This window comes from Vigna angularis, chromosome 4 (assembly GCF_016808095.1).
Source record: "Vigna angularis cultivar LongXiaoDou No.4 chromosome 4, ASM1680809v1, whole genome shotgun sequence".
Taxonomy (NCBI): Eukaryota; Viridiplantae; Streptophyta; class Magnoliopsida; order Fabales; family Fabaceae; genus Vigna; species Vigna angularis.
Window position 1 is genome coordinate 34,158,734 of NC_068973.1, and position 13,570 is coordinate 34,172,303.

The window sequence follows — 13,570 nt, forward strand, 5'->3', positions numbered from 1 at the left end:
ACTTTAATTGAATATTCTAAATTTCATCATATACCATTTGAAAGTCAATTAATCATTCAAAAGATAATGTAAAGAAAAAATACCTTTAACATGATAATACCAACCCGATATAAACATTGAATTAACTAATTAAGTTGACTTTTATGAATATTTTATAAAATTATAATTTTTTGACGAGACATATTTAGAACCTAGGATGGTTGGGTTAATTGATCATGTTCGGACTCACTTGACACACATCGAATTAGGATAACAAATTATTTTTAGGCACTAAACCTAAAAAAAAAGTTGTCCGAAAATATGCCAAATAAAAAAAAGTTGATATTAATCCAGCGTCGTTTCAGTAAAAGTACGGAAGTGCAGTGTTTAAGAGGCATAAACCACGACGGTTCGTCTCCTTTGATGCGGCACAGTGCGGGGAACGTATTTCCCTCTCCCCTTCTTTCTCTGCAAATCTCAAAACCCTTGCATAGCACCTGAAAATGGATGACGATGAGAGAGAGAGGTTACTGGAGAGGGAGAGATTGCAAATCCAGATGATTCGCCAGCTCGATCTCGAGCACCTTGAAGTTGAAGAAGTCGATTACTCCGATGAAGACGAAGACGCCGACACCGAGGTCGACCAGGATTATGCGATTTGGCTTTCACAATTAACTTCGTCCGGTTCTCCTCACTCTTCTGCTGAATTCACTTTCGACACCTATATCACGCCGTTGCATACCTATCTCGGAGGTATGCATTTGTATTGTATTCTTATCTTGAGTATCTGCGCCTTTTTTTTCTGGAATGCATTTGCATATTGCTCTGTTTTTTTCCTTGCAGATGTCGAAGACACGCGTCACAGGACTGCGTTTTTGGACGGTGGAGCTGTATTGAACATTCCGCTCTTTTGTCTCCGAGGTATTTGTAAAATTGATTTTAAATGGATTTTGAAGTAAAGTGATTCATGTTTGTGTGTGTGTGTTGAGTTAGTACTGAAACTTAACATAATTCTTTTTATTCTGCACAAAAGTTACTTTAGTGTCTTCAATTCAATATCGAGTTGGGATTCAGTCAATTTGTCAACATGAAACCAAGCATGCGAACATTGACATAGAATCTTCTTAGCTGGCATTTCAAAGTGATTTTGGATCAGTCAACAGGATCTAAACATGCACTTATCCTCTGCTTTTTTAGAAGGTGTTTTGCTTGTTGATGAGACAAAAATGAGCTACTAGTGAAGAATTTTTTGAAAATCATACCCCCCACAAGATGGAAAATGTGTAGACGATTACACATTGTATTTTAAGGACCATATCGTGCTCCGTTCTCATTATTGTTAGAATAGCAGGGTTTTACCTCTGTACATTTTGAGTTTCAAATCAGATTTCGGTTTAGTCTCTGCCATTTTAGAATCGCTTGTGTCTGGATCTGAGCCTTTTTATCCAGCTGCACTGTCTTGTAGTGTTTTTGGAACCCTTTTTTTTTCCTGTATCTGTATGAAACTTTTGAATATCATTTTGAAAAATGTTATATAAGTTATTTCTCGTAGCTTCAAAGAGGCAAAATGTTGTCTTCTCATATGGCTTGCCTTGGTATTTTTTTTAGGTTTGTTTTATAGTTTAACTTAAGAGTTTAACTATTCCTTGCAACATTCAGGAGTCGTACTCTTTCCTGGGGCTACACTTCCCCTTAGAGTTATTGAACCTCGTTTGGTGGCTGCTGTGGAGAGAGCTCTAACTCAAGATGATGTTCCTCATACCATTGCTGTGGTAAGTTAACTTCCTGTGATGACTGTTTACAGTTTATTCATGCTTGTAATTCAGTTTTAATCTTTCTCTTAAACATAAATAAGGTGTGCACATGCATTTGCCTTTCAGATTCGAATCCACAGGGATACTGCAACACGTAGGACGAAATCAGCAAGCGTTGGGACAACTGCAGAGGTATTACACCTCAACTCATGTATCGATACACATTCATGCCTACATGTTACCTTCCCGCTTCTCAATAACTTGTCTTTAAGAAACATTATAAAACAGTAGCAAGTCACTTTGCTTCACAAATTTAAAGTTGGCACAGCTGCACTATGTATCACTCTTTATTTGTATTTGTGCAAAAGCTGTTCTAATGCAACTATGGATGCTGGGAGAGGCAGAGCTGAATATATTGTTTACATAACTTCTAGTTCATCAATACAAAGCCTGATTTTTGTAATGCAGAAGTCATCAATTCCATATCTCTTAATGGAGAGAAAACAGTAAAAGAGTCCATCTATAGTTACAAATTTTAGTCTCCTTATTTTCTTCTACAATTAGACATTGGTGCCTATATGTCTGTTGGTTTATATTGCTTGCTAAACTAATATCTATAGATTCGACAATTTGGGCGTCTGGGGGACGGTTCGCTGAATGTAGTTACCCGTGGACAACAACGATTTCGCCTAAGACGGTCCTGGAATGATGTGGAAGGAGTGGTTAGCAGAATATTATTATCTTTACTGCCTCTATATTTTTATTAACTTGGGCATTAGCTATGTAACTTAAGGCTGACAAATCCCTCATTCTTTGTTTGGTTGGGGTGCCTCCTTTTAGCCTTATGGAGAGATCCAAATTATTGAGGAAGATCTTCCAGTGAGAATTCCAAGAGATGCTTTTGGCAAATTAGCACCATTGAGTAACATGCCCTGTAGTCAAGCTGTCTCACATACGGTGTCTTCACCATATTCTCATGTTAAAATGCAAAGGTCAAAAGATAAGGAAAGTGATTCAGAACCAAATTCAGATGACAGTTTTGAGAATGAACTCTCACCGGTGGAAAGGAAAATCCATCTATCAGTTGTTGGCTCCAGTTACGTAGATGATACAATGGATGAATCAGCAAACAGCTGCAAACCTAAATTCATGTGTAAGTCAGATCAGGAAATTAGATCCAATCTGGATTCAAGGACTGGGAATTGTTCCACTTCTGGAAAGCAGTCATGGAATGAAGAGCTTAATAGATGTAAAAACATATGTGCCTACACATCTCATAAAATTTCAAAAGCATTTTGGCCCCACTGGACATATCGGATGTTTGACTCTTATTTGCTGGCACAAAGGGCTGCAGGTAGGCTATGTTGTTGTTCTTCTATCTCCCGATTAGATATTTCTTGCAAATTTCCCCCCGCCCCCTCATTATTATGGCATCAATGTTATTAGCTAAATAAAATTTCTGGTTATCTTTTCTACTTGCTGGTATGTTATTATTGGTTTTAAAATTAAAAAAAAATGTCATGAATGGAAAATTCATGAGCAGGTTGTGTATTTCTAGAATTTTCAGAAATGGTTTGGCAATATATATAATAATACTATATTAATCTGTGTTTTTGTCCATTTATTTATTTATAATTGACTGAAATTGAATAATGAAAGTCTTCATTTTCTTAATGAAATCTTTACTGTGGTATAAACAATTAAAATTAAATAAAAGATTAGTCTCGGAATATTGAATTTTTTCTGTAAAACAAGTATGTAGCTCTTACAATAAAGGCTAATGGTTGCGTTGTATTGATAATCTATAGATATGTGGAAGCGAATAGTTGGGGTGCCTAACATGGAAAGTCTCGTTAAGAAGCCTGATGTTTTATCATTTCACATAGCTAGTAAAATACCTGTGTCTGAGTCTACAAGGCAGGAGCTTTTGGATATAGATGGCATTGCATACAGATTGCGTAGGGAAATTGAATTACTAGAGAGCATTGATCTTATCCGGTGTAAAAGCTGTGAGGTAATAGTTTGTTGTGAATATTGCTTGTGAATAATAGAGACAATTTCAAATGTGCAAATCTGTTTCAACCTTCATCAAATGTGGAAAGTAATATTTCGCACTCTTTATCACCATCTTAAAATTTGCAGACTACGATTGCAAAACGAAGTGATATGTTGGTGATGTCGAGTGAGGGTCCTCTTAGTGCTTATGTGAATCCAGGTGGTTATGTGCATGAGATAATGACTCTTTACAAGGCAAATGGTTTATCTCTTCTTGGACCAGCAGTAGCTGAATACAGTTGGTTTCCTGGGTAAGTGTGTCACTCCATTTCCATATTATATGATGTTAGGAACATAGTTTCTTTAGGGTTTAGAAGAATTAGGTATGTCAAAGGTCAAACTATTGCATGCTGTGAATCTGTACAATGTTTCGTTAATGGTTATTAAACATGTATATTTTCTCACCTAGTTTTGTGTCCTTTAAATATGGTTGGCCGGGTTCTATTTTCAAATATGGTGTTGGATTTGTCCTCTCTTTTTTCAGAGACATTTTCTACCTGATATCTGGGTTTTGAGGAAAGAAAGGCAAAAGTATTGTCAGTTTCCACACTCTTTTATGGGCATGCAGTCCATTTTTGTTAGATATACACAGGAATTGAAGAGCTCTCGTTCTGTTCAGTTAACTTTTTAATTTCATTTGTTTCTATGTATTAGATGTGTGCATTTATTGTACGTAAATACGGAAAGATGGAAATACGTAAATAAGGAAAGATAGAAATAGTCCATTATTAGAAGTTAAGGATTTCATCGATTCTGTATCATTAATTGTTCGCTTATTTGATTATGAATAAATAAAAAACATGTGTGTGGGTACAACATATAATATTAAATCCTTTGTACTCTATGTGTGCTTCACGTTTGGGAAGATGCATATTCTGTATTTCTGTTTTAACAAATTTTTCTTTACTAGAAAGGTTGATGTTAAGTTTAAATTAATTCAAGAGTAATAGAATATAAAAAATATCTTGTATTCCCCTTACCAAATGCCCGTTTAATTTACATTATTATAGATATAAATTAATAGTTGATAAGTGACATGCTTTTCATTTATTCGCCCAAAATTCACTTATTGTTATTTTTCTAGCTTTTGATCTAAAGGAATCTCGATGCAAATGTACTTTATTTATTGAGGAGTACATGGGTAGAACGGAATGCCACTGTCCTTTAGCTGATAATTCCATTAGGGCTGAGGCTGGTATGCAGGGGGAGTGGAAAACTCTCCATTAGCTTTTTCTTTATTTTATTTTCCTTCTGCTGTATGGAAATTCTATTATAAACAATTCAGAAAAAACGTATCTGCTATACCCAGCAGTAAAAATAGAAAAGAGAAAAGGATGAGCCAGTAGTTCCCTCAAAGTTGACGTATTCTGCAACTCATGTTTTTCGTGAGATTAGTGCTGAGGATGCTACATAATGTCATGTACATGGTTATTTAATGAGGAGTGAGAAGCTAACGTTCCGATGTTCTTTTTTTGGCAGGTATGCATGGACAATTGCTATTTGTGCTACATGTAAAACCCAAATGGGGTGGCTTTTCACGGCCAGGAGCCAAAAACTAAAACCCAGCACTTTCTGGGGAATTCGGAGCTGTCAACTTGCAGAAGAAAAAACGCGAAAACCCATAGTTTGATAGTTATGCAATCATCTCTCAATGAAAAGCCATGTTCAAGTAACTCGGCATGGCTAATGTATATAATGCAGCTTTGTTGTAGCACTGCGCATGTTGATATTACGTATATTAGAAAGTATATGTTTGTAAGGGCTTGGAAGAAATAAAGTGACACATTAAGTAATTTTAAATGAGAATCATTGAGAACTATGAATTACCTGAACAATTATATTCTATTTTTATTTTAGTTGTTTGGTTTTAAACCTTATGTAAGTGGACTTGACTAGTATGAGTACGGCAAGTTCTATTAATCTGCCTATATTTCTGCGGCACTCCATATATAAACATTTTGACACCAACCAATAAAAAATTATCTCTGCCACGATTTTGAAGTGATTATTATCATGTTTGGAGTAAAATTGAGTTACGATAGTTGTTTCAAGGGATTATTATAAAAGTTAATTTTATCACACATGATCAAGTATGATTGTGTAAAACACTACCAATGTATCTTGTTTTTTTTGTGTTTACAACATTTGGACTCCTGATGCTTTGTATTCTTTTTATTTGCTCGCTATTATTTTATTGCGAGAAGATTCATTATGTAACACATTTAATGTTAGTAAAATGTGCAAAATATGTCGGCAAAATATGCAAGAAAAAAAACTTTAGGAGTAAAATTTGCAAAATAGTAAAAGTTGAATGACAATGTGTAATTAAACCTAGTTTTAATGAATAGTTTATTTTTAATTATTATATTACAAGAAAATAAAAGATGAAAATTAGAAGTAATTTTTAAAAAACTTACTTTCATTAGATGGAACATCTGTAGAATATTATTATTCTGTTAAATATATTGTTATCTAATCATATTTTCTAAAATTTCACCGTCAGAAGTTTATTTCACATATATTATATAATTTTTTTAATTAATTTAAAATTATCTGATTGCTTTTTTATATACATAAAAATTGACTATATATATTTTTCTGAAATATTTTAAAATACGAATCATTTAATATTTTGTTCCTGTTCCTGTTGAATTTTAACATTATATATATAAACAATGCAAGCAAGCTGACGGCACTATCAAAATCATATTTCGTTCAGCATAAATTTGAATATATATAATATTCCCCGATACAAATAAAATCCTTGAAGAATAAGCAATTATTCAAAGTTCAAATGGGCCAATGCCTTATACCACAAGCCTAACAAGCAATAAAATAAATCTGTTCCTAAGAAGCTTATTGTGTACTCAACGGTAGCTTCGGTAGCCGGGGCTGTACATGCAACTTTCTGCATATTTAACAAGATCCTTTGGTCGAGGCAGATGAGAAGCCAAACCTGTCCACCAAAAAGGGAAGACAACATTATGAAATGAAAAAGAATAACATCATTAACCATTTTTTGTCTAAACTGAAAACACTTGAAGAAACTCACCTAGATCATATGCCTTAGCCGCCACTTTAGCCGCAATGTGGGCTGATATCTTCCTGATGTTTGAGAATGGAGGGTAAATCAGTCCCTTGTCATAGTTCTCCTCTGATACTTGTGCAGCCAAAGCTTCGGCTGTTGCAAAATATTAAAGGGTCAATCAAGCTATCTATTTCATCATTTTCTATACATTTTTTCACTTTTCAACAATTCTTTTTTATGCTATATATTAATCATGCTCAAATCATCTAGCTGCTATGGTTTGTATGTACTCACAGGCTGCCAGGAGCATCTCATCACGCACACGGATTGCACCAGAGATGATCAAACCCAAGCCAAAACCAGGAAATATGTAAGCATTGTTGGCCTGAAAAACATAAGAAAAAGGTCAGCCACTAACTTTGATAATGTGTGACTGTTGAATAAGAAAATGCTTAGCGAGTTTTAAGTTAAACCTGTCCAGGAACAAAAAGTTTTCCTTCATATTCAACAGGATCAAATGGGCTTCCACTAGCAAAGATTGCTTTACCCTGCAAAATATGAGAGACGTAATGTGGCATGCAAGATTTTTTGTTTGTTCATCTGCTTTATCATTTAACTCTCAATGTGTTGTTCCTTGGGCTATGTAAAAATGAAACAAGGAAAATTTACCTTGCTCCATGCGTAAGCTTCTTCAGCTGTGCACTCAGATTGTGAAGTTGGATTGGAGAGAGCAAGAATGAGTGGTTTCTACACGCCAAGAAATATCACAAACATCAGAGATATGATCTTCTCATGAGGTAGCAAAAAAATCATTAGAGAAAGCCAGAAAGAACCTCATTCAAGGATGCCATGGTTTCAACCACCTCCTTGGTAAATGTCTTCCCTACTCCAGATGATCCAATCAAAACGGTTGGCTTGATTGCCTGATGGAGAGCGAATTGTAAGTTAGTGTTCAAGAATCAAGGCTAATGAATATTAAATATTACATGAAATTAAGGAAAAATCTGAGACACTTTCTTTACCTTGACAGCATCTAGTAGCCCCTTCACAGGTTTATGCGCATGTGCCCAAGGCTTTTTGAAGTGCTGAAGTGATTCCAGACGAGAGCTAACAATAAGTCCCTGGAAAGGAACAAACTTGTCATGAGAAACTAGGGAAGAAGAAAGTGTAGAAGGAAAAAAAGAAGATTTCATTGTTCTTTTCCAGGATCCTCAGGCATTATTTACCTTTGAATCCACAAGCCAGATCTTCTTTCGGGTCTCTTCCACTGGAGCATTTGTCTGGCCAACAGAATAGTATTTAGATACTTCATAAAAATGAATAGTAAATGAAGATTAATACCAAAATCAAGCTATATACCTGCTTTGAAATCTCAAGAGCAATCAGCTCTGCTATACCAGTTCCAGCCTTCAACAACCAAAAGATACAAGCAATAAGAATATTCCTCCCAAAAACATAATCATGCATTCTTAGAAATCATGTATTATCAAAATGAAAAATGAATTTAGGCCTGAAAGCTCTTACCTCTCCAGCACCCAAGAACAAGAAGGTGTGGTCAGCTAAGGCTCCCCCAACTAATTTCAGGGATGCAAGCAATCCTGCTAACACAACAGATGCCGTGCCCTGCGTTTAATCAAAGGTCAGAATCATTAGCATGAATTAAAATAAGAAACCATGCACAATTTAAAAGCTTTCAACCATTCTACCTGGATATCATCGTTAAAAACAAGATGAGATGAACTGTATTTTTCCAGCAGATCAAATGCATTATGATTGGCAAAATCCTCAAACTGAAAAAGAATCAAGAAAATTAGTAAAACAATAAACTCATGCAAACCAAAGCCACCGATTGCAGGTGTTGAATCTGATATACAACCTGTATGAGAACTTTCTCTCCATAGTTCTGCTTAACTGCACGCATAAACTCGTCTAGAAGCTCCGCATATTCCTGAACCACAACAAACAATTATCATGTTAACAGAGAAGAAACATCACACTCAATAACTACTGTTGAAAGAATGTACATTCAGTTTTATGCATGTAATGCCAAGGATGATCAGACCTTCCCAGTTGCACGCCTTTGTCTAAGCCCAATGTAAAACTCATCATTCAGCAACTTCTCGTTGTTTGTGCCAACATCAATGGTAATAGGCAAGCACTGAAATCATACAAGATCACATATAGCAAATTAATATTTGATAGACTATGAATGAGGAAAAGGAAAAGGAAAAGGGAATAGATATAACAGCATTAAGTAGTTCTTACGGACGAAGGGCGAACACCTCCTAAAGCAGTATAGAGAGAAAGTTTCCCAACAGGAATTCCCATTCCCTGACAAAATTTTAGAGAAAAATGTTATCATAATTGTGTTTATGATGCAGATTAAAGAGACTGGCACTTTATTTTATGTTTTTACCTGGCAGCCAAGATCTCCAAGTCCTAATATACGCTCACCATCAGTCACAACAATAACTTGAATACTCTTTTCTGGCCAGTTTTTTAGTACTTCAAGGATCTTGCCCCTGAAGAATTCAAACACTTAGTATTCTCTCAAATGCTTAGTGAAAAAACATAAAGGAGCAATGCCATAGAAAAAAAAGGCTTACTTTTCTTTCAAACTGATATATAGACCCTGAGGACGCCTAAAAATGCTGCCGTATTTCTGACACGCTTCTCCAACCGTTGGAGTGTAAACAACAGGAAGCAGTTCCTCAACATTATCGATCAGAAGCCTGTAGAATAGCCTTTCATTCCTCTCCTGTCAATAGAGAAATGTCAGAGACAGTGAGAAACTCCGAAGCAATGGTTCTTAGTTATATGTTCCTTACAGTAGCATATGTACTCAAAAATTCCGATTTTTAAAAGAGAGTACTACATGGTGTATGCACTTTACATGGGCAGAGTTATAATTCAGAAAGTACCTGGAGATCCATCATGGCCATGTACCTATGCAGAGGAACCTCATACTGGCGAAGATTGTGCATCAACCTCTTTTCCTGAACATCAAAATAGCAAGGGAATTTAGCCAAAAATCCTCAGATTGAACTGCATATAGCATACCATTTGCATAAAGGATAAAGCTAGATGCAACTTCAAGTGTTTTGGTTCTGTTCTCTGATCAAAATAGGAGTTTCATGTAGACAACATATGCAAATTTTATCACGTAGATTATCAACATGAAAATCTCATTCACTTGAGAAATTGAGTAATAAAGTGACTGAACGTGATACTAAGAAGCAAGTAACCTGAAGTTCCTGATTGAGAACAGCTGGGGGCAAAAGGCCACGCAAGTAATGAGCATCTCTCTCTCCCTCAGTAAAGGCCAGCCCTTTGTTGTAGCGTGGATCTCTCAGCAAACTGTATCCACTGTTGACAAAATTGCAAATGCTTGTTACCACATCAAACTCTAAGCAAGTAAATCAAACATTTTCATTGAAACACAAAAAACTAGCCATTGTGCAGATCACACATAATAAGTCAGCAGAACAGCCTCATAAAGCTTTACATCATCAAATAAATCCACTATCTGGTGATCTACCAAACCAAGTACTCCAAACAACACAGTCCAAGAATGCCATGAAATGTTAAAAAAAAAAATCTCCCTTTTTTAAAGATGATCAGAAAATAAGTCTGACATCGCCAGAAATGAAACTCCCCCATTAACAAGATGACAGATAAATGACCACAGATCCATACACGTAAACTAAAAGCTACAAAAGACAAAAACTCCATGTTGTCTTTTTCGACATGTAAAATGTTAAGTAGTGGTACCTGGCCACAGAGAAGGTCCATGGAGTGATGAGATGGTCCTCAGTGGCGCTATCCTCACCATACAAGTCCCTCACACCCCCACCATTGCTATAATCCTTCGTGGCAGAAACCTCACCACCGTTCTCCTTCAAGGAAATGCTCGACATGATCACTGGCAACAACTTCTGTATGACAGTGAGAATGAAATCAAAATCATGTTCAGTGTATCCACATATGCAATAAATGCAATACAAGCAATGATTTCCACAACTTACTTTGTACCTACGCAGACAAAAACAAGCAGCAGAAAACAGAACACGAGTTTGGTATGTGTCAAAACAACCTTGTGATGAATCTATATATAAGCTCTGAAGACACCCTTTTTTATTCCTTTTACTTTGGTTTATGTTGTTACGTGACAAAACTGAGCTAGGTTTCAACGTGAATGGGATGAAGGTGGACCAGTAGCACGCGTAATAATTAAATAATGGAAGAAATTGTAGTCCTTTCTGTCTCCTTTTACAACTCCAACAACATTTATTATTTGATTTCACAGCATACAGTACTTAAGAAATAGTAAATGAAAATAATAATGAGAAAGGAAATTACTTTTGTGTGTTGTAACAGAGTGATAATATTGTGTCTACGCCTATTGAGCCACATCATATTGACTTGGCGGAAGATTGAAGTGAAGATTTTTAAAAGAAGCTTTGCAGATTCCCCGCGTTTGGTTGAAGAGTCAATATTGCCCTGCTCATCTAACCACTGCTGCTGGGGCAAAATCGTTAAGAGAGAAAAAAGTTCTTATCTTTATTCTCTTCAATTCAATACAACATATTCCTTTTTCATACTTCACACATTATTTTTTTTCTCAATTTTTTTATATTTTAATTTGTAAACTTTCAAAATAAATAAATATATATATATAATCATTTTAATTGAACATCTTGTTAAACGGCTTTCCAACATTTAATTTAGAATATACCAAACTTTATAAATTAAAATGTATTTTTAACACTGAAAACACAATTAAGGCAGTTAAATTAAAAATATTATATTTATTCGTTTTTAAAATTTAAAGATAAAAACATATTTAATATTTTTTTCTAGGATAAACTTCAAATGAAAAATAAATTCACTTATACACCTAACTCTTGTTAAATGCATTTAATAAGAATTTAATGTCTATGATGATGGGTCTGAATTCTAAAGTGGGTCTTAAAAAATACTTACATTTTCATTTTATTAACTATAAAATATAAAAATTTTCCCAATTGTGACTCGCTTCCTGACCCACAGTTAATTTAAGTTGAGGTGCTAATTTAAGAACATGGTTTGAAGTACGTTAGTTCTCCAACGAAATGCTGCAACTAAGACAGACTTTTATTTATTGAATCTAATTCCATGTATAGCTATGATGTTGATGGCTTAACCTAATAATGCAAATAAAGTAATAGTAAGGGATAATTGCTTCCTTAGTCCTAAGTTTGGTTGAATTGTGTCAAATTCATCCTCACTTTTAAAAAAGTTTCATTTTCGTCCTCACGTGGTATAAAAGTGTCAATTGAATCCAAACATTAAAAATATTTGTGTCAATGTAGTCATCTCCGTTAAATACACCCTAACTGCGTTAAGTGGTTGATTATGTGGCACTAGCTTAGTAAAACGTGGCAAATGAGTCACTAATGACGTGTCAATGGCAAATGAGTGACGTTTAGGGTATTTGTATGTGTGAACGAAAGCAGAACGCGTTTCTGAGTTGAGGAACGGTCAAAAATCGCAATTGGGGCTTTTGAAAGCAGAACGCGTCTGCTGATTTGGAAGCGTTTGGTGATTTGGAATTGCGAAGTGGGTTCCATTCGAAGGTCCATTCGAAGGTACGTGTATGTTTGCTTGGGTTTGGTGTTTGCTTCGTGTGTGTGTTTGCTTTGGTCCATGCGAAGTGGGTTCCATTCGTTGGGTTTATGGTTGCTTTGGTGTGTGTGTTTGCTTCGTGTGTGTGTTTGCTTTTGTTGTGGTCCCCCATAAACTATTATCTCTGTTTGTTGTTGTCCCCCATTATGGGTGTTGTGTGTGGTCCCCCAATCTTTATGCTGTGTTTAGGGTTCAGTACAAATTTGTTTTAATTGTTTTTTACCCTGATGGGTTCAGAGTCGTATCCTGATATGTAAATGTAGTGTTATTTTGGTCAATTAAATGTAGTGTTATTTGGGTAAAGTTAGACTGACATGATTTTTTATATTAGTTTAGGATGGCTAACTGTGATGTCGAAGTGGTCTTTCACCATGGGGGCAAATTTGTGAATGATGGGTCATTTAAATATGAGTTTGGTCAAACATCTACTTTAAAAATTGACCCAGATAGATGGAGCTACTTTGAAATTATGTCCATTTTGAAGGAGATGGGCTATATTAATGTTAAAGAGTTGTGGTATGCAGTGGGTGGTGGTACTGTGTTAGAAGGAAGGTTAGAACTATTATCTGATGACAAGGGTGCATGTCATGTGGTCAACCTTGCCATTTTGAATGGTCAATCTCACCTGTATGTTGTACACATGGTGTCAGATCCTGAGTACGTTCATATGTTGGGGGAGGGTGACAATGATAATCGTGTAGAGGTAGAGTGTGAGGAAGAGTGTGAGAAGGCTGTTTTGGGGGAGGGTGTAGAGGCTGACAATGATAACATTGTGGAGGCAGAGGTTGTGGGAGAGGATGTTGGGGCTGTTTTGGGGGAGGGTGTAGAGGCTGACAATGATAACATTGTGGAGGCAGAGGTTGTGGGAGAGGATGTTGGGGCTGGTTTGGGGGAGGGTGTAGAGGCTGTTAATGATAAGTTTGTGGAGGCAGAGGCTGAGGGAGAGGATGTTGGGGCTGGTTTGGGGGAGGGTGTAGAGGCTGTTAATGATAAGTTTGTGGAGGCAGAGGCTGAGGGAGAGGATGGGGGACATGATGACTACGATGTTAGAAGTTGGAATGGAGATGAAGAGGATGTGTTGAGTGAAGAT

The 13,570-nt window shown here is 35.9% G+C and overlaps 2 protein-coding genes across 3 annotated transcripts; one reads left to right on the forward strand and one right to left on the reverse strand.

Moving 5' to 3' along the window:
- The first annotated feature begins 233 nt into the window (after positions 1-233).
- On the forward strand, positions 234-5,623 carry LOC108332050 (uncharacterized). Its single transcript, XM_017567153.2, has 9 exons — positions 234-732; positions 823-900; positions 1,639-1,751; positions 1,860-1,925; positions 2,354-2,455; positions 2,574-3,087; positions 3,542-3,747; positions 3,876-4,039; positions 5,268-5,623. The coding sequence occupies exons 1-9, from the start codon at positions 483-485 to the stop codon at positions 5,416-5,418; spliced, it is 1,644 nt and encodes a 547-aa protein (XP_017422642.1). The 5' UTR covers positions 234-482; the 3' UTR covers positions 5,419-5,623.
- An 852-nt stretch (positions 5,624-6,475) lies between these two features.
- LOC108330603 (NADP-dependent malic enzyme) lies at positions 6,476-11,318 on the reverse strand. 2 transcript variants are annotated; one of them, XM_017565096.2, is made up of 20 exons: positions 11,176-11,318; positions 10,588-10,751; positions 10,062-10,182; positions 9,738-9,812; positions 9,423-9,574; positions 9,233-9,338; positions 9,082-9,147; positions 8,879-8,974; positions 8,693-8,764; positions 8,523-8,606; positions 8,341-8,439; positions 8,176-8,223; positions 8,043-8,096; positions 7,839-7,937; positions 7,650-7,739; positions 7,486-7,563; positions 7,290-7,364; positions 7,111-7,201; positions 6,841-6,969; positions 6,476-6,744 (listed from the first exon to the last, which is right to left on the reverse strand). In XM_017565096.2, exons 1-20 carry the CDS (start codon positions 11,230-11,232, stop codon positions 6,656-6,658), a joined length of 1,845 nt encoding a protein of 614 aa, XP_017420585.1. In that variant the 5' UTR covers positions 11,233-11,318; the 3' UTR covers positions 6,476-6,655. The 2 variants fall into 2 exon arrangements, with proteins under 2 accessions (XP_017420585.1, XP_017420586.1); XM_017565097.2 differs by lacking the exon at positions 11,176-11,318 and adding an exon at positions 10,842-10,976.
- Between the last annotated feature and the right edge of the window lie 2,252 nt (positions 11,319-13,570).